Source organism: Crocuta crocuta, unplaced genomic scaffold, assembly GCF_008692635.1.
Source record: "Crocuta crocuta isolate KB4526 unplaced genomic scaffold, BGI_CrCroc_1.0 scaffold330, whole genome shotgun sequence".
NCBI lineage: Eukaryota > Metazoa > Chordata > Mammalia > Carnivora > Hyaenidae > Crocuta > Crocuta crocuta.
The window spans coordinates 1,406,750-1,428,018 of record NW_027530521.1 but is presented as its reverse complement, the minus strand read 5'-3'; the positions used below and the strand labels follow the sequence as shown (position 1 = coordinate 1,428,018).

Genomic DNA, 21,269 nt, shown 5'->3' with positions numbered 1-21,269 from the left:
TTCAATAATGATTTCAGTCTACATACTTTTCGAGAATGTCACCAGAAATAATCCTTGTCATCTACAACTACTTTGGTGCCTCCATATGCTGGGAGAAGAACTTTATCTCCAACTTTCACACTAACTGGTTGAATCTCTCTCTTTTCTCTAGAGAGCTACTACTGATGCTTGCAATACTTTTCCTTGAGATTTTTCTGGAAGCAAAATGGCTCCTTTGGTTACAGTTTTGGCTGTACTCCTTTTAACTAAAACTTGGTCAAGGAGGGGAGGAAAATTTCTAAATGCCTGTCCTGACATGACTCTGGCTGCTGGAGTTTGTACTGCTTTTGAGCTGCCGCCACCGCAAGGAGACCCCCCTCCCCGCCCAGGTTTTCTTCTAAGAGTTTTATAGCTTTAGCTATTACATGTATGTCTTTGGGCTATTTTGAGTTAATTTTTGTATATAGTATGAATCCAGCTTCATTCTTTTGCATGTGGATGTCCACTTCTCCCAGCATCACTGGTTGAAAAGACTATTCTTTCCTCACTGACTGGTCTTGTCATCGTTGTCATTCAGACGACTAATGTTTCAGCAGTGATCACCCTCTCTTTTCAGTGTTTTGTTTGTTTTTCCCTGAGGAGAGTGTATGTAATAATCCTCTTTAAGCACTCTTTCCACATACACCCCCCCCTCCTGCCCAAGGTCATCAAGTCCCCTCCAGCAGTTTCACCATGCTAGGAAATTCCCATTCTGGTTATTTTGTTTTGTCTTCCCAGGTATTGGGTGTCTCTTTCGGTGTGGTTTGTTATCATTCTTTACCTAGTCAGGATTCACTCTTGGGTCTTTTGGGAAATCCTCAATTATGGCAATCTGAGCAGGGGAAACACAGCTGTTTGTGCCCTTCTAACTGTGTGGTACACCAGCTGGCAATCTATCAGTCATATGGCACAGCTCCACGAGCAGGCACTTCTGCTCTTCTGTCTCTGAAGGTACAAAAGCTGGAGACTTCCCAGCCCCGCATGGGGAATTCAGCCTTTTTGTTCGGCCACCTAGAGTTCCTTGGAGGCCAGGGAGAACACCAGGCCCTCCCATTAGCGCTCATATAGACCACCACTGCCCTTTCTTGAGAGGATATGATGATCTCCGCGGACGAAGAGAGTTTTCCAGGAATTTTGGTGTTTCAATCTTCTTCCCTGGGCTCTGCACTACTAAACCTCAGATTTTCCTGAAGGGCCTGTCTCTGGAAAAGGCTTGTATTTATACAACACAGAGCTTGATGTTTGTACATACTTCAGACACTGCCTATCTGACCCAGCAGCTCCTCTGCTCAGAAAAGGCAGATGGGTTTGGATTAAAAGTGACAGAGGAATGCATGCACTCAAGTCACTGTTTTCTCAAAATCCCCTCCAATATCAAAACTGTTAACAGGAGATTATTTGTTGAACAAAAGCAAAAATCTTGTGCTAAGATTTCCAATTCCACCATTTCTAACTATCCGTCTTTATGGAGATGTCTAATGAGACAACACTCAAAATCAGGAAGTTAGGACTGAAGTTATTACCATCTAATTCTCAGGCTCCATTTTCTCCAACTGCCCTGATCACATTCATCATAGCTAAAGGTCAGTTCAGAATCATTCACTGTATTTAGTCATGTCTCTTAGTCTCTCTTCAGTGTAGGGCAATCCTCAGTCCTTCCTTGACTTTCTTGATCTTGACATTTGTAAAATATCCCTTAGTTTGCACTTATTTGAGGTTTCCTCATGATTAGACGACATTAGGAATGTCAGCAAAGTGAGGCTGAATTCTCACTGGATCCTATGAGGTGGCACATGATTTCATCTTTCAAGGTGGTGTCTGCTAGGGTTCTGTACTGTCAAATTACTCAAAGTAATTTATAAATATCCCATTTCTCTTCAAAGTTTTAAATTATATGGGCATAGACTGTGGTTCTGTATTTTGTTAAATTTTTTTAATTTAATAAATTTCCTGAATTTTATTCAGTGTATTGGGTTATATCTCATTACTATCATTATTTACTTTGATGCTCCAACTGTCCCCTTCAAACATAGGGTGTCTATTCCAGTTGGCCCCTGGGTCCTCATGACATGTCCCTGTCATTCTTTGAGCCTATCCTTATGGTCTGGTACAATACAATGTTCCAGTTATTATCCTGTACTTTTTCTAATTCAGCGCTAGAATCTGCCCCTTCTCCACGGAGCTCTCACTCCCTTTTAGTGGGAAATGGTACTCAGAAGACAAGATTTGGGTGTGCTTGTTGCTGCTAGGGTATTGCTGTTCTCAGGTCATCTCAATGAAAACAGCTAGGAAATGTGTATATATATTATATACACATATATTAAAACATACATTTATACCACATGTATACATACACATACACTGACATTGATATTTATTTCTACACCTGTATACTAAAAACCATGAGTTCACACTGACACCATAGTTCTGGTCCAACACCATAGTTTATTCTATTTTGCTTTCCTTTCATTTTTTTTCTGACAGTAAGAAACTTGGCTTCTATTTTCCTTATATTTCTTTGACCAACCTTTTTGTATATGGCCAATCTCCCATCTCTGCCACCAGTTCTTCCCTATGCAGATGCCTACTTCAGCTCTGACTCCCCCTTCTGAGCCACCTGCGTACTGCCCTGCCTCCTCCAACACACGTGGATAGCCTCACCTTGCCTCAGGTCCTACTGTCATGCCAGACTGGCTGCCTACGTGAACACCTTCTTCATCCTGCTTAGGCCCTGACTCCTGACTTTACATCACCTCTCCCATATGACACCATCCTCACAACGCTGGGGCTCTGAGACCCTCACACTGGGCCACTATGGCTCCCCACCCCCAACACCTTGCCACAAGGTGGATGACTTTCTTGCTCTACCAACTTACTGGCTCTAAGACTAGATTATTCGGGAAGGGAAGCAGAAAAAAGAGAATGATTTTTAGAAAATATGTAGCTTCTCTGCTTAAAATTCTCTAATGGTTTCCCATCACACTTGAAATAAAATCCAAACAATTTACCCTGTGACTTTTAAAGCTCTACAGGATACACTTTCTGTCCACCTCTCAAATCTCATTCTGTACCAATCTCCTCCTTGCCCACTCTGCTCCAGGCACAGGGGCCTTGTATTGTTTCCTTGAATATTCCAAACTCATTCCTCTCCTAAAGGCTTTGTACTCTATCTTCCCTCTGCCTGCATCCCTGACCACCAATCTAAGTAACTATTCAGTTCCTCTCTCTGATCTCCCCGTCTGAGTTATATTTACACAGTAGTTGCTATGACCTGATATTTTCTTGTTTACTTATTTCTCTCTGTCCACTAAAAACTAAGTAAGTTCTGTGATTTGGTCCCTACTTACTGCTGTTATTTCCAGCCTCTGGTGAATGAGGTAAAAAGTGTAAAAAGTGTAAAAAGCAAGGCTCTATGACAGCCATATCCAGGGAGGCCAGTGATGACAATGAGGGGTCCCTGTGCACTTTTTCATCAGAGCAGTGCTGCCTCTATTAAATCTGTGACCAGAACACAGCCACCACTCATACAGCCTCTGCTGCCGATGGAACTACTGTCATGCGTAGTACCCCCATTACCTGTGTCAGAGCTTGGATGCTTGTGTTGATGTCACCACTGGCTACTTGGGAGATAATGAAATTGATTGTGGATGCTGTATTACTGTGCATGTCATCGAAGTGTGGAGAAACGGCCCGGATTCTAGAGAGCAGAGCAAAGGGAAAAAATTCAATCTTTGTTACAAGACACCCCAGTGAGGTGGGATTATGCAGTTCTCTGCTACCTCCAGATTTTAGTAAAGAACTGCTCCCAGCCAAACAGCGATCAGTTCTAAAACGTTCTGATTGTAGAGAGAGCTCTTTTCACACATACATTCTATTGATCATGCACTGCTCACCACTGAAATGAAAGAAATTAACTTACTTGGGTTCAGGAATAAGGACAGGTTCAAAAATGTCATCCAGTTTGTGCTGAACAAGCTCTGGCATTTCGCATCGGACTGTACCGTTGTCATTCTCAATCTCATCTAGGTCCAGCTGGAATTCTCGACGAACCATCTGGGCTGCCTCAGGATGCCCACTCATGCTTCGGGCTTGGCTAAGGAAAGCAAAAAGAGGTTCCTGAACTAAAAGAAACTTCTGAACCAAAGGGCTAGAGTAGCACTGCCAGTTGCCCCAAAGCTTCAGGACAGATGTTCAACTTCTGGTTTCAGCCCCCCTGAATGATTTAAGTCCTTGAGTCTAAGGCAAATGCCTTCAATGGGCAACAACACTGTTAATGAATACCCTCAAAGCAGATCATTTATAACTTGTATTTACAGTACCTTCCAAAATTCTCTCCAGTTCACTAAAGCTGACAAACCTTGTACTGTTATTCCAGATGAGGAAGAAAAAATTCGTAAAATATACTGACTCAAAGCTCTCTACTTGGTCACAAATTTAAGAAAAATCTAGACTGGCTGGTTCTTTTCTGATAAATTATCCAGTGTTAAGTTTTTCTAATCATAAGTACTCTTCCACGCAGTGTTCAGTACATTTTAAACTTTGAGGCACAGTCACCTCTTTTTAGGAATATTCACTCTTGACAGGTCAGGGCCAGCATTACATCCAAGCAATAGGTATTTTAAAGTTTCCAAATTCAAAATGGTTAAAATTAGACGAAAGATACAGCCCAAGACAGCTGTCTTGCTTAGAAGGTAGTATTTTGAGTCCCTAAGCCAATTCTGGGTTGCATGCATTTTACTTAGCCTTATCTGAAGAATAGAATCCTGAGCATGACCAAGTTAACACAAGGAAGAAGGTGAACCAATAATTTAGCTACATGGCATTGAGTGGCCACTTCTGCTAGCCAATAGACTTCTGGGGAAGGCTTGACACATGGGATACTTATGGACACCCCTAACCTGTTTAGAGTTATAAACTCTAAACCAATTGCCCTCCAGAGGGGATGAATCCAAGTCAGAAGTTAGAAAGATATAAGAGCCCTGCTAATGAGAAATTAGCAGGCAGTACTTACATCCTATAAGTGCGATACATAATTCTGTCCACGGAAAAGCAGTGAAAGAAGGCACAAGACTATTTAGAAGTGGTTTTGAGACAAAGACAAAGACAAAGACAATGAAGACTGAAGGATTAAACATTTGGCTACAAGACATTTACCCAGACACTCTGTCATGCATGATAATGACTACAAGAACTCGAGATTATGTTACAGGATAAGCTCTAAGCACACAAGGCAAAGTCCACTGAGATGTTCTTAGACAATTATCTCCATCTACATACTTGAGTTTGGAGGACATGTCCTCAGCTGGTCCTTTGCGCAGCATGTTGGCATTAGAGTTTATGCTCTGTGTGCGCTGAGGTCTCTCTTCCACTTGTTTTATTGGTGCAGCAGAAGGCCTCTTTGCTGACCGCTTAATCCTCTCCTCGAGCATGCTCATATCCTTTTCAGAAAGCTGTAAAGAGAAGCCAATTTATTAGCACATACTCTACTAGAATATGAGGAGAATTAGAAACCTAATTGGAAGACTCAAGAGTCACTATCCATTCATATACTGAAGAAAACAGAACCTGCTATGTTAGGGTAAATTCATTTTCAAAATACTAGTTACGTTTTAAATCAACTATTGTTAAAACTGCTATCATAAGAGCATACATGAAAGAAGAAAAGGATACAAAAAGAAAGGCTATTAATAACTACAAATGATGGGGCGCCTGGGTGGCTTAGTCAGTTAAGTGTCCGACTTTCGCTTAGGTCATGATCTTGCGGTTCGTGGGTTCGAGCCCCGCGTCGGGCTCTGTGCTGACTGCCCGCTCAGAGCCTGGAGCCTATTTCAGAGTCTGGGTCTCCCTCTCTCTCTGACCCTCCCCTGCTCACGCTGTCTCTCTCTCTCTCTCTCTCCTAGAAATAAATAAAAATATTAAAAAAAAATAACTACAAATGAAAAAAATCAAAGATTAAATGACACTTCCTCGTGTTTGTTGTGTCACCACTATGTTAACTACAGGTAAGAAGCTTCACTTGTGACCATCTGTAAAATTCCCATCTGCTTTATCTCCTTCACTGACCTGTAGTGAGGATTTAGATTAGTACAGGTAAAAATATATAAACACAGTGTTAACACTAGGAAGTAACTGAGTGAAGGACTGAGGTCCAAGCACAAGTGACTGGCTCAAAGTAAGGAATCAGAAACAGCACCTTATGTGTCTGCAGAATGTGGCTCATGGCTGTAGCTAAGGACTCTTTTGATCTGACAGGTACTAGCATCTACATTATACATGTGAGTACTTGCTCATTAAAAAGTAAACACACTGAAAATTACAGAGCAGAAATCTAGGCAGAATATAAATACCAGACTAGTTCAGGATTTCCTGAATCAAAAATAGCTTTTGGGGTGCTTGGGTGACTCAGCTGGTTAAGTGTTTGACTCTTGATTTTGGTGTGGGTCATGATCTCACGTTTCGTGAGATCAAGCCCCACATCGGCCTTTGCGCTGATAGTGTGAAGCCTGTTTGGGATTTTCTCTCTCCCTCGCTCTGCCCCCCCACTGTTCCCACTCTCCTTCTCTTAACTTAAAAATAGCTCTCATTATCTAAAGGAAACCATATGAGTAGAAAGCTCAAAAAAGAAAATCTGATTTCCCGGAAGACACATATAAATGTCCTACAACAATCAGAGACACCCTCAAGGGTTTATCTGGACACACTGAGTTTAATAAAAAGTGGTAAAAACTTAGCTAGAGTTGAGATGGCATGAAAGCTGAATACCTAAGTGATTCTGCAATTCATAACATGCTAAAAATGTCCACAAAAAGTCACTCACAGTTCCAATCAGTTTGAACACCTGATCCCCATGTACATTGTACACAGTGACGATGGTATTGAGGGCAGCATTGCGCACAGCGTTGTCACGGTCTCCTATATGAATCGCTATCTCCTTTAAGGCTTTCCCTGGGGTTGGTTGGCAAACATTCATGCCATAGGACTCGACCAGACACCCCAGTTCTTCCAGGCACTCTGATGGGGGAGGAAGATTAGACTGATGAGACCCAACACACAACTGGCATAGAGACCTATCTTTGCTAGATAAAATTCTCCCTGGCATACGTAAAGGACTAAAATCTTATACTAGTTCTACCTAGAATTTTTCCTTGTTTATTGCCTTCTGATAAAACACACAACAAAATAATGATGTTACAGCAAGTACTCCTGGAAGAAAGGGATGCCTGTGAGTCAGATGGCCCCTGTGCACTTGATTTTGTCACCAGGGTGGTACTGAGTGGTGCCCGTATCACCAGATACTGTGGCTCCACCAGTGTGCAACTCATCACTCTCACAGTCCAAATCAGAAGATTGGAATCAATCACTCAGACACGGAAGAAGTGTTCTTGTTCATCTACAAACTCTTTCTTTGCTGCAAAGATTCACGCTTCAATTTAAATTGTTGCTTCACCTGCTCTTTGCTTAGAGTTTTTGGATTTGGTTCCTTCCATGATGAAGGGGAACATCTTGCTGGCTGGGTAGACAAGGCACATCCGGTTCAGGATGGCACGGACATCTTTACGAATGACATCCTTTGGTTCTCCAACCTAGTCGACAAGGAAAATAACGATTGAGGCATTTCCTAAGTAGCAAAGGGTCCTCCTATGAGTCACTACATCTTGGAAGAATAGGGGCACAGGAATAAGTGGTAGAAGGTATCTTCCCAGAATAAGTGAAAAAGGATGAGGGCATAAAGGCTAGGAACTGAGGTCAGCCGGGAACTGGGGCAGTGTTCCAGAGTGAGAACAACGCATTACCTTGAGGATGAGATAAGGGATGAAGGAGGATGCTTCATTCTCCGTAAGATGATATTCCTCCTCACTGAGCAGTGTGAAGAGCAATTTTAAATATTCTAGGGCTTTCATTAGGACGCTTGTATTGGTGTCAAAAAACCGCAGGGTAAGCCACTTTAAGATGAGATCCAGGCAACCAATAACACCCTCTTTTTCAATCTCCAAGTGCTTAAAACAAAAGACAAATAAAGACTGTATAAAAATGTAAGTTCTATTAGGTGAGTACTTTATAAATTTTACTAGAGTCCAAGAAGAAAATAATAGATTTTTGAGCTATTTAAGACCTAAAATTATAGACAGTCATTTATTCTGTCAAACAATAAAACAGCTCTAAAAACAGAAAACATGGTGTATTCTAGTTCCTCCTCAAGTCATGTGAATTTCACAAGGCTCAGTATTTTCACGGGTCTAAGATAATCATATTTATCTCTTGCAAACCTACATCAACCATGACAGCAAGGGCTTTGTTATGATGCTGAAAGTCTGAGTGAAACATCTCATCTTGTAGCCACTTAGCCACACAGCTGGACATCTGAGTCTTTAGTTGCTCAATGTATTCATCCCGTGGAGTAGTAAAATTCCACTTCAGCACCTAAAAAAAAAAAAGTGAAAAGGGACTGTAAGATGTCCAACTGAAATAAGGTAGAGAAGAACTCTATTTAAAAGCAGTTGCAGAAATCAATTTAATAGGGTATTTTAAAATTCAACAAGAGTAATCTGTAATTAAATATGAGTGCAAAATGTATTCTTGAGCTGTCATACTTCTGAAGGCTTAAATCTTAAAATCTAGGAATAGAATAATATTCAGCAATTCTCACTATAAAAATCAATGCTCTATTATTGTGTAACATGGTAGACACTGTTGGTATAATTTCAATAAAGGGAAAACTTAAAATAGCTATCAAAATTAAAAATGTACATACCATTCTAGTAGGAGTTTAATAAAGATACATTCACATAGGTGCACAAATGCCTACATTCAAAAATGCTTACGGCAGTGTAGTTTATATAGGGAAAGACTAGAAGCAACCTAAATGTTTACATTGTAGGCTGGGGATAAAGAAAGGTACATACATATGATGTACCAATAAAAAGAATGAATGCATATATACATGCAGATATGGAATGGCCTTTAAGATATTTCAAACACCATTAAAAGAAAAGAGTAAAACACAGAACCAAGAGTACGGCCTGTTCCCCTGTGCGTAAAAGGCAGGCTATAGATTTATACAATCTGATTGTATCATATGAAATACTGACATTTCTGGAGTAACACAAGAACATTGGTAATAATATCCTTCCTGTGGAGGAGGACTAGATGGGGTGACATGCTTCTCATACTACTCACTGCACATTTCATATTGCTTGAATTAAAAAAAATGTATATATATTTTAACAAAAAAATTTAACTGCCTGATTATACTAAACACCAAAAGAGAAATGACTGATCTAGGCAAATACAGTCACCAAATCTGGCTTTTACAATATCAGGTATAAGGAGGATTAAATGAGTAGCCTACTACCTACGCACAGTTGACAAAAATCAATGAATACTTCCCATTCTTTAATTATAAAAATTAAGAGAACTTTTCTTTCTTTCCATTTGGAAAAAGAATAGGCAGTAGCTTCATTCTGTAGCTCCTTTTGTAGGAACTAATGCTCTCATAAAGCAGTCTTAGAGAAATAAGCTATAATTTATAAGCAAAAGATTTAGTTCATTATTAGACAGTTCACAATGAAATGAATTCCAGACAGCAAAATTATTCTTGATTACAAAATAAAACAAAAAAACAAAAACTTCCTGAAGACCCTTATCCCTTTCTTACCTTTAATCCTTTTTCATCTTTCATTCTTTGCTCTTTTCCATTCGGAACAACAATGAAAATAGGACCAGATTTGTCTTCATCCTCCTTCAAGCTGGTTTTGCTGGGCACTTTCTTTCCTTGTACACTCTACAGCCAAGGTTTAGGGAATACTGGTTAGGAATGTGATGTTGCTGCCCAGTAAGAGCGGAGTATAAAAACCGCACACTCTCCACATTATGTTCTCCATGAAAGAAACAGATGAGCCACAGAATTGTGCACGTTATGCTTTTGTACAGGTTTTACAGAAATGCTGCTAAAAGCATTCTCAGGTAACTGTTGGTTAGTCCTTAGACTGGCAAGTAATATAGTTGGGAAAACTCTATTACAGACCTATCATTAGTCTGGGTCACAGACATTGTTTATTTGATAGTTTTCTTTCTTGAAATCTTCAACACCAGTTAGTTTTCCATATTAATGACTTCCATATTAATGACATTTTGAATGGCATTCACACACTTAACATCATTTACTTGTGAAAGCTTTTCTGTTTCTCTGCATATAAAATATATCTCTACTGGTGCCTGGGTGGCTCAGTCAGTAAAGCGTCCTGGACTTCGGCTCAGGTCATGATCTCACAGTTCGTGAGTTCGAGGCCCACACTGAGCTCTGCACTGACAGTGTGGAGGCTGCTTAGGATTCTCTCTCTCTCTGCTGGGGTTCTCTCTCTCTTTCTCTCTGCTCCTCCCTCCCAACTCTCTCTCCCTCAAAATAAATAAGTAAGTTAAAAAAAAAAACTATATCATATCACTATACCTGAGATTCTCTGAACTTGATTCTAGGGAAACTTGAAACATTTTAAATTAAGTTATTAAGGTGGTTTTGAAAAATTTAAGATTTTGAATTATTGTATCAGATGGAAAAGAAAATAGTGAACCTCAGTATGTATAATTTCAAAACTGGAACCATTATTAACATAAATGTAGCAAGACTCCAATATTTCTAGTAGGCCAGATTTTCTTTCTAGTTCAAACACTAAAGTCATTCAGTCAAAACAAGTATGAGATCATTTATGTGAAACTGCTTTGTAAACTGCAAGAGACTTGAAGTGGAGGGGGGGGGTGGTGAAATATAGCATTAAGAACAGAGTCAAAAATACTTCAAAGCACTTGTGACCAAAATACTAAAATAAGCACTTGTTAAATTTGGGATGAGGACAGTGGGGGAAGACAGGAAAAGAACAGCTTCATTGGACAGTTTAGAAGATAATTACCTATTTAACTCACTGAGTTAAAGGACTATGCACAGAGAAGAAACATATAACTGTAATATTCAGACAAACAGTCAGAGTATCCATTGTATATGAGCCTATGATAATAAATGCACCTAGTCTGGCATTTTTTTCATCAGTTATGTGTAATTAATTAGATGGTTTCTCTATTTATACTTGATATTATATTTACTATCAACTGTAGAGTTCTGTGATTTTCTTACATGTTTTAATCAATATTCTAAATACAGTGATAGGCTCTGAATCTTGATATAGAAACTGATGACAATTTGCTGTGATTCAAAAACTTAATGAAATAAAATGATACCCAGGAGATTTCCGCCCCCTGCCCCCCTCTCCGAAATTTAAAGTTAAGCATCTGAACATTTTTATTTTTAAAAATTTTTAAGTGCTTATTTATTTTTGAGAAAGAAAGGAGACAGAGTGCGAACAGGAAAGGGGCAGAGAGAGAGGTACAGAATTCAAAGCAGGCTTCAGCACAGAGTGTATGCTGACAGCACAGAGCCTGATGCGAGGCTCAAACTCACAAATTATGAGATCATGACCGGAGCCGAGAAGTCAGATGCTAACCAAATGGGTCACCCAGGCGCCCCCAAACATATTTCTTTAAATGTCCAACTCTGCATGGGTGTTAAAGGGACTGGTGATTCATCAAAATAAGTTCCATTGGTGCAGGGACAGAAGACTAATTGTAGTCTAATTGAAGACTAATTGTAGACTAATTAGGATACCTTCTAGCACGATGACTTAACTGTGCCAAGTTTGAAGGAAGGTGATCACTACCTTCCTTTTCTTAAATCAGAATCAGCCTAAGTGATTCTGCCAGAGCTACATATGACTTCCTTCTTCACTACTGCAAATTTTCCCAAAGGTCTGCATGACAAAACCCATGACAGCACATCCTACAGGGAGTAGGATGTCTGTTTTGAGGCCTTATTTAAAATGAGTCACAGAAACAGGCATAAATAATTAACTTTATAATTTGATAATATCAAGAGTGGTAGGGGTGCCTGGGTGGCTCAGTCGGTTAAGAGGCAGACTTCGGCTCAGGTCATGATCTCACGGTTCATGGGTTTGAGCCCCGTGTCGGGCTCTGTGCTGATAGCTAGCTCAGCACCTAGAGCCTGCTTCAGATTTTATACCTCCCTCTCTCTCTGACCCTCCACTGCTCACGCTGTCTCTCTCTCAGAGGAAAAAAAAAAAAAAGAGTGGTAATGTTCTTTCACGCATAATATGATCTTTCCTAAAAAACGACAGTGCGTAAAACACACTTAAAAGAAATTCTACATCAAGAGTTAACACACCTTTGCTTTAGAGGAAACTCCTAGAGCTTTGGCCTTTTTCGGATCCGTCTTGGGTTCTACAGTGCTAGAAACAGAATCTTCAACAGGTGCTTTGAGGAAAAAAAAGCATCTACTATAAATATAAACTCTAATATCACTTTGTTCTGAGCAGGTTAAATATATGATGATGAGAAAGGCTACAGTTTTAAATGTGTTAATTTAGCAAGTGTTTTCAGTTTGACTTTTTTTCCTAATCTTTTATTCAGTCTTTTTTTTAAGCATAACCCTATGAAATTAACTCAATAAATCTGCATCTGCTTTGCTAATATTTAAGCTGAAGTTTTAAAAGTATTTTCTAAATAGCAGTTAAAAAACCTTTCCCTAGATTGATACATCCTTAAGGACAGGGTCTGTCATCTCTGATACTCAGTATTTACCATATAGCAAGATTCCAACAAATGTTGTACTGAATATATATTTTGTACCAACAGTTTTACACATGTAAAATTTCTACCTCTGTAGCATCAACAGTTTCTAACCCACTGAACAGAATATTATTATATTTAAACAATATGTTTAGAAGAGAAGTGGTTAGAGTTTTATATATACATGATGGAACTTTAACATTAGGGTGAAGAAATCAAGAATTTTCTCTAAATGATTAGTAAATGTTAGAATGGACCAGCAAATGGGCAGTGTAGTGGAAGGAGAACCCATTTGCAAATGAGAAAGAGGAATTCTATGCTGGTGAATTCAGGCACTGGCTGGCTGTCCGTGTGCCAGTCACTTAATCTTCTGGGTTTCCTCATCTGTTAATAAAGGGGATTAAACTAGATGGCCCCAGTTCCCCCTCTAATATCCAATAGCATAAAACAGTAAAGAAACCTTAAAATACGATGGAGCACTTGCTCCATTCACAATTCAATACATTATTCCAAAACCCCTTTTTGGATTTGGAAACCAAATTAATCATCTTCATATCTTCAGCACAGTTCATAGCATAAAGCTTGACAAATGTTTGTGGTAGAAGGGTAAAGGGGAGGGGGGGTGGGCCTAGGAAGTAAGCTGTCAGGAAAAATAGTAAAAAATGAAAGCTCGATTTCTTTTTTTAGAGTTCCCCTGGGCTATTTCCCTCCCCCTTACCCTCTCAAAGTACCATTACCTGAAGCTGGCTGGAATTTGGCTGGAGCTGACCCTCCTATCGGTTTGGAAGCTGCTTTAGCAGACGCAGCAGGCTTGGCTGGCATATTAGCTTTGGCTTTCTCTAGCATGGCCAGTACCTGATCTTTAGAAGTTGGCTAGAGAGACAATGTCATAGGAGAGGTGAGAGGCCACATACACGATACACTCATACTATGCTTCTAACAGCTGCTGTCAAACACATCCTTGAGCTCCTAGTTTTGAAATACCAATGAAGTAAGGGAGGCAGCACACAGTACAAGAGAAATAAACACACATTATGAAGTCACACTAAATTAGCTGCCATTCTAGAAGGTCACAATTTTTGCCCCTGCAGAGTCAGGTTCTTTGAGTTTCACACACTGTTAAATATTGTGTTTTTGCTCTCATTGGAATTTCAAGTGAAAACTCCTAGGAGGTAATACCACCTCTTGCCGATATCAATTCATGTTCAATATTATTCTAATGGCTTTTAACAGCAGCAATCACAGGAAGCAGTACCTTTAGTTTCCCAGTGGCCTTGGCCATTTTCTCATATCCCAAGTGCATCATGAAGAACGGCAAGGCATCTTGGGCCTTTTTCCGCACATCTCCATTACGGTCCTCCAGGCAGGAGTAGAGGTGAGGAACACAAAGGATGAGGTCTGTGGGGGTGGAACGAAGACTCGGTAGTTTCTCAGCCAACCAGCCCAGAAGCTGTCAAAGGAAAGAAAGACCAGTGACACTTCAAGTGAAGTATTACTTACAATCTTAGGCTTAATGAATACATCACTACCAAATACTGAATGACTTCTTACAGCTTTCAAAATAAAATCAGTAATTTTTATTGTTCAAGAAATCTGCTATACTTAAATAATAGATGCAAAGAAGATAATCTTCCTAAAGGTAAAAACATGGTTCTCTGGACCATACTTGGGCATTAAATTATAAGGCTTTAATATTCCTAATGCATTTTAAAGATGAAAAACTTTGACTTTGCTTTTTTAAAATTTCTAAGAATTATTCAGTAGAGAAGATGCAGAACATTGATTGCATCAGGAGAGGACAAGTTCTACTATGACTTCTGTTTTAGCCTTACATGGACAGTTTTTCTCTATTCCTCTACAATAATTCATATCTGTATTTTTTAAAAAAATCTTCATTTAATTTTTTTAAAGTTTATTTTGAGAGAGAGAGAGCATGAGCATAAGCAGGGAGTGGCAGAGAGAGGGGGAGATAGAATCCCAAGTAGGCTCTGCACTGTCAGTTAAAGGGCCCAATACGGGGCTCAAACCCAAGAGCCGAGAGATCATGATCTGAGCCGAAACCAAGAGTTGGACGCTTAAGCGACTAAGCCACCCAGGCACCCCTGTATTTATTTTAAATTGGTTTTTTTGAGATGATTATAGTCACATGGAGTTATAAGAAGTAATACAGAGATCCTATGCACATTTTGCTCCGTTTCCACTAATAGTAGCTCTTTACAAAATTATAATATCACTAGCAGGATACGGATACTGATAGAATTGACTGATCTTGTTGAGACTTCCTCAGGTTTACTATTCTCATATGTGTCTGTGTGAACATTTAGTTCTATACACTTTTATCATATATGTTAGTATATCTGCCACCACAGTCAAGATTTATTTTTTTAAGAATATATATATATATATATTTAAGAATATGTTTTTTAAGTTATTTATTTTGAGAGAGAGAGAGAGAAAAACTGAGCGAGAGTGCGCTTAAGCACAAGTCAGGGAGAGGCAGAAAAAGAGAGGGAGAGAGAATCCCAAGCAGGCTCCACAATGTCTGCGCAGAGTCCAATGTGAGGTTTGAACTCTCGAACCAAGAGATCATAACCTGAGCCAAAATCAAGAGTTAACCAGCTGTGCCACCCAGGCACCCCCATAAATTTTCAGTTTTACAGAATAAATGTACAAGATCTCATGACCGTGAGATCAAGAGTTGCATGCTCTACTGAGTGAACAAGCCAGGTGCCCCATCTTTTGCCCATTCTCTTTTTTCTTTGCTTTTCAGGTAGACTTCAAGCCCAGTGTGAAGCCAGATGTGGGGCTTGAATTCATGACCCTGAGATCAAGACCTGAGCTGAGATCAAGAGTCGTATGCTCAACCATTTGAGCCAGCCAGGCGCCCCATCTTCCATTTCTTTTTCTTGTACCACTGCAGTGACCAGAACTTGCCAGACTATATGCTGATTAACAATAGTGAAAACAGACATTGTTTCTAATCGTAGGAGGAAAGCATTCAGTCTTTCACCACTAAGTATGACATAAGCTATACAAGTTTTTTGTAGATGCTCTTTAGCAAGAAGAGGTAGTTCTCTCCTATTACTAACTTGCTCAGAGTTTTTGTCATGAACAGATGTTGGATTTTCTCAAGACCCTTTTTTGTCAACTGATACAATTATATGATTTTTCTTCTTTGGCCTATTGATATTGATGGATTTTTGAATGTTGAATTCTATTTTTTAGGTTCTTTTTTTTTTTTTTTTTTTTACAAATAGTTTATTGTCAAGTTGGTTAATTTTTTTTTCTATTTTTTAGGTTCTGATTAAAACCTCTTATTTTACCACTTCAGAGTTCAAGAAAAGAGAAAATTTCACAAAAAGGCTAGTCCTTAAAAAAATTTTATTGTGCTTGGGTAGCTCAGTTGTTAAGCATCTGACTTTAGCTCAGGTTATGATCTCAATTTGTGAGTTCGATTACGACATCAGGTGAGCTCAAGCCCCACTTTAGGTAAAACATGAGTCCCAGTGAGCCCTGCTTTCTCTCTCTCTCTCTCTGCCCCTTGCTCACTTGCGCCCTCTCTCTCTCTGAGAGGAAAAAAGTTTATTGATAAAAAATGTATATGAGAGGTGTCTGGGTGGCTCAGTAGGTTAAGCACATAACTTCTGGGCTCAGGTCATAATTTTTCAATTTGTGAGTTCAAGCCCCAGGTTGGGCTCTGTGCTGATAGCTCAGAGCCTGGAGCTTGCTTTGAATTCTGTCTCTCCTCTCTCTGCCCCTACCCCAATCACACTCTGTCTCTCTCTCTCAAAAACAAACATTAAAAAAAAATATTTTTTAAGCACAAGAAAGGGGGAAAAAAAGAGGTACATGAGTATAAAAGCTCCAGGAATTTGCTTTCATTTTTATTAACTGTTTCATAATGAAACTCAATGCTACTCCTACATACATATTTATTAGGTAGGTCTATACCTCTAAGAAGGTAAAAGACAAGAGGAAAGCACATCATAATATGCAGTACTTACTTCTTGCCTCAAGAAAGGATTTTCCTTTTTGAGTTCTTCAGAAAGATCTTCTCCCTCCAGCCATTCCTTCATGCCTGTCTGTTCTGCCCATGCATTTACAGTGGCTAAGGCAGCTGTCCGAACATTGTTCTGAATAGAGAAGAGAATTAGTAAAGATAGCATCAGTTATGGTTTGGAGCTAGGGAGTGAAGAAGCTTGTTACTCTGGGAACATGAACAATGGAGGTTTCTCTAAGGTCCACATGAACATAACTGGGATCAATTTCTCTGATATAGAATCTAGTTCTAGGGTTGTACTGAAAATCCAAAGTAAAGTAGAAATGTAAAACTCCAATTGTAAAGATCCTGTCAGTTAAATTAGACAAAAACAATGACTTGGGCATAACATATCATGTAAGGGAAATTAATTCAGAGGTTCTGTTCTCTGAATCTCTACGGGCTGTTATATCCATGGTTATCTGTTAAAGAAAGTAATTCCACATGGTAGAAAACTCAGAAGAGTTAGATTGAAATTACTAATAATTTGCCCAAACACAGGTTTTCATATTAATTTGCATTCATAGCATGAGGACTTACTGACATGAAAATATTAAAATACCCCAATTTCTCACATTAAATGAACTGCACAAAAATAAAGACACATTCAAATATTCAATTTAGGGCTAAATATAAGAGGCTTGCAACTTTCAAGGAGACTGATTCTAGGACTGTGAAACTGCAAGTACTGGAAGATTCTGCTCCAGTGGTTCCGGAGAACAAGGTGGAAAATAGAGGACCCCAAAATTCATACTCATTCACTCTTTACAACAACACTTATAACAATGATGTCCTAATCCTAAAAGCCAACATTTTTTTGAGTGCACACTGTATGAGACAGTAACAGGTTTCTTAGGTACAGATTCTTATTTTGTTCTGTAGGAGTGAAACTTCATAGATAATAACACTGAACCTCAAAGATGATAAATAAATAACTTATCTAAGGGTCACAAAGCTAGTGACCTATATCTGTTCACCTTCATATTTCCTGGAGGTAAAGATGTTTACTATTTTCCTTCTAATGTCCTCTTCCCTACAAAGTTTATAGACTGTTTATGTGTACTCTTACATGTACATGTAAGAATTATTCTTAGCCCACAAACATGGCTGTCCTATTCCAAAAGGGAGCTCTGGTCAGGAGTCAGGTTTACCTTGCTGTCTCCAAGGACTGTGATGATAGGGATGCCTAAGTTCTTCACATGTTGCTTGATGTTTGGGCCCATGGCTACGGCCAGCTGCTGGAGGATATTCAACGTCTGTTGCACCTAAGTGGAAAAGAGTCAACACTTGATGCTGAAACCATGAGCAAGCTATGTTCAAAGTTTTTCAAGTTTGCTGCTAAGTAGTCAATGCAGTAGGAAGTTTTGGGCCTATTTAGGAGATAGAGAAGTCAGTTTGTTATCTTGCTATTCTAATTAGCTTATGATTAATGGTGGCCCTTCCTTTTATCAGTTCATAAAACTAGAGTATGAAATTTTAGATGAGGGACATCTGAGTGGCTCAGTCAGGTGAGTGTCTGACTTCAGCTTAAGTCATAATCTCACAGTTCCTGGGCTCAAGCCCCACATTGGGCTTTTTCCTGACACTGAAGAGTGTGCTTTGGATTCTCTCTCTCAAAAATAAACATTAAAAAAAAAAAAAAGAATTTTAGACCAGAGAGGATAGTGCTTTATAATTTTTAAAAAATTTTTAATGTTTTTATTTATTTTTGAGAGAGAGAGAGAGGCCGCAGGTGTAAGCAGGGGAGGGCCAGAGAGAGAGGGACACAGAATCCAAAGCAGGCTCCAGGTTCCAAGCTATCAGTACAGAGCCTGATGCAGGGCTCAAACCCATGAACTGCGAGATCATTACCTGAGCCGAAGTTGGATGCCCAATCAACTGAGCCACCCAGGCTCCCCTAGTGCCTTATAATTTTAAAGGTAAAGCCTAGTTTAAGAAAATCCTGACATAAAAATCCAAATTTAAAAATTAGACATTAATCATGTTTATATGTATTACAAACAGTTTCATATAAAGATATTTAATATTAGAGTCCTATGAAAGCAAATATGAGATTCATGGAAATTTGATTAATAACCCTGATGTCTACCAACCTATCTTGAGGCACACTTAAGAGATTAAAGGAAGCTGTTTCTAGTTCAAAGTAAATAAAGTGACCACTCATTTTTTTGCAGATAAAGGTTATTAAAAAGGGACTTCCTTCAGAGAAGAAGGGAGGGAGAGAAAAAGAACAGGTATATGTTCTACATACCAAGATTTTATTTGAATCATTGAGTCGACCCTTCAAGGCAGTTGGCAGTTCACCTATATTCGGCTGGATAAATTTTGCTTCATTGATAATACCTGCCACTTCATCTAGACCTTCTTTCCTGATCTTCCAATTCTTGTCACCAATCTTAGACACCAACTCTGAAGTGATTTTATCACTGAAAAAGCAGAGGACAGAATCCTTAATTCCAGACTCCTAAAGAAATAATGATGTCACAGAAGTACTCTTGACTGAGAAAGACAAGGTACCATTAAGAATTCACTTAAAAAAACAAACAAACAAAAAAAGCTACAAAAATCCAATAAACCTTTTGCAACAAACCTACCTGATTTCTGTCCTTGGCAAAAGATCCACAACATCGTTGCCCACCTCATCTGGTTCATCTCCATCTTCTCCTTCATCCGTCCCACTTATGCTATGTTTGGAAATCCCTCTGGTTGGAGCAGGTGGGCTCTGTCCTTGCATCTACACACAAACAAATCAGTGAGGCCAATGAACTTGATGAAGGGTATGACAGCAAACACGTTAGAGAATGGGGCTATGTCAAACATTCCTATTCCTTCATACTACTTAGTATTTACACAGTATGTATTTTAATTCCTAGATTCCAAATTTGAGACTATGTGGCAAAAGGCATTTTTATGCAAACCTATTAGAATCTGTCTGAAGCTGTCTTTTGACTTGTATGCCCAAGAAATACAGAGCAAGTCTGCCCAAACTCAGCAATTTCAATTAAAAAGTTTGTTCAAGGAAGGTCAAATTTCTTTATTTAAAATTATTTTAAATGTTAATATGACTTCTCAATACGCAATATATTCAAAATGTTTGATATCCAAAGGTACAAAAGGCCTAAAGAGGAAAATCTCCCCTCCTATACCACAGCCATCCAGTTGTCTGCCTCACAGACAAAGCCATCAATTTCTTCCAAACTCTTCCCAGGGATACTTTATGCACATAAAAATAAATACAGATGTATTCTTCATTCCAAAGGGCTAAAAGCTTAAACTTAACTAATATGAGCAGTCTCAGGTCTACCAATGGACTATTCATTTTTGGAATCTTTACCTTCTCAAATTCTGCATCTATCTGGGATAGGAGGGCAGGCTTCTCATCCTCAAAGAACATTCGCAAAGAGGGACCAACATACAGATACATCACACCAAGCAGGGTGATGGCAGAAGTCCTCACAGCCTGGTAGACAGAACAAAAAGAACTTTCTAAATGAGAACAGAACCACAAGGATGGCTGCAATGTTCCTATATATGCTGGTTTTTACTCACTGGGTTTGTGGCAGCAAGAGCTGTCTTCACATTGCTAATGAAAGCTTTCACATTCAACCTAAAAGAAACAACATTTAGAAAAAACAAATGAAACCCTCAAAATACTCAAAAAGAGTTTTTTATTTATTTATTGTTATTTATTTATTTTGAAGAGAGAGAGAGACAGAGAGAGAGAGAGAGAGAGAGAGAGAGAGAGAGAGAGAATGCACGCATGCTCATGTGCACAAGCTGGGGAGGGGCAGAGGGAGGAGGAGAAAGAGAATCCCAAGCAGGCTCCTCACTGTCAGCACAGAGCCTGATGCAGGGCTTGAACTCACAAACCATGAGATCATGACCTAAACCAAGATCAAGAATCAGATGCCTAACCAACTGAGCCACGTTGGCACCCCTACTCAGCAGAGTTTTATAAAGCCAGACTCTAGGACTGGCTCCTTTTGGCTACGTCCCCAAGTCTCACTTATTTTCTTTCTACACTCATTTAAAGTCAGCATTAAATACCGTCTATATGCTCATTACTCCTAAATCCCAGCGATGACCTCTCTCCTGAACTCCATTCATATATCCATACAGCCTTTGTTAACATTTTCATTTGAATGTCTAGTAGGTGTCACATATCTTTTTTTTTTTTTTTAAAGTAGGTGTGACACATCTATCAAGGTCAAAACTCCTGTCCACACCCTAAACCCAAATCCTATTCTTCCCACAGCTTTCCCTACCTCAGCAAAGAACTATATCATTCTTCCCTTTGCTCAGGCCATCCTGACTCCTCTCTCTCCTATACTCAATATCCTGTTCAGTTCTTTCAAATATATTCTGACTCCTATGACTTCCATCTCTACAAACTATGTCCAAGATACTATATTTTCCTGACAGAATTATTCCAATAGTTTACTGATTAGTCTCCTTGAGTCTCATTATCTGTTCTGACTAGAATCCAAATGATCCTATTACTCTTTTGCTCAAAACCATCTAATGGTTTCCAACTTATTCAAAATGTTGAGGCCCTAAGTAACCTGGCCCTGTTCTTTCTTCC

At 39.2% G+C, this 21,269-nt stretch overlaps 1 protein-coding gene, 1 non-coding gene and 1 pseudogene across 3 annotated transcripts in view; all 3 read right to left on the bottom strand.

Annotated features, from left to right (window-relative positions):
• CKAP5 (cytoskeleton associated protein 5) overlaps positions 1-21,269 on the bottom strand; it is a 111,357-nt gene that overhangs the window by 16,178 nt on the left and 73,910 nt on the right. For both annotated transcript variants that reach the window (XM_077767388.1, XM_077767389.1), the window contains exons 19-35: positions 20,237-20,294; positions 20,022-20,147; positions 19,282-19,421; positions 18,939-19,113; positions 17,839-17,952; positions 16,653-16,781; positions 13,904-14,098; positions 13,386-13,521; positions 12,245-12,333; positions 9,674-9,799; positions 8,290-8,439; positions 7,812-8,015; positions 7,466-7,601; positions 6,836-7,029; positions 5,296-5,468; positions 3,938-4,111; positions 3,595-3,715 (exon numbers count right to left, since the gene is read on the bottom strand). In XM_077767388.1, the coding sequence (XP_077623514.1) occupies positions 3,595-3,715; positions 3,938-4,111; positions 5,296-5,468; positions 6,836-7,029; positions 7,466-7,601; positions 7,812-8,015; positions 8,290-8,439; positions 9,674-9,799; positions 12,245-12,333; positions 13,386-13,521; positions 13,904-14,098; positions 16,653-16,781; positions 17,839-17,952; positions 18,939-19,113; positions 19,282-19,421; positions 20,022-20,147; positions 20,237-20,294 (2,440 nt within the window). The remainder of the gene's footprint in view (positions 1-3,594; positions 3,716-3,937; positions 4,112-5,295; positions 5,469-6,835; positions 7,030-7,465; positions 7,602-7,811; positions 8,016-8,289; positions 8,440-9,673; positions 9,800-12,244; positions 12,334-13,385; positions 13,522-13,903; positions 14,099-16,652; positions 16,782-17,838; positions 17,953-18,938; positions 19,114-19,281; positions 19,422-20,021; positions 20,148-20,236; positions 20,295-21,269) is intronic.
• On the bottom strand, positions 14-297 carry LOC144234225 (10 kDa heat shock protein, mitochondrial pseudogene; annotated as a pseudogene).
• On the bottom strand, positions 7,240-7,350 carry LOC144234245 (small nucleolar RNA SNORD67). The gene has a single exon (XR_013335905.1). It is a non-coding gene; the product is annotated as a small nucleolar RNA SNORD67 (small nucleolar RNA).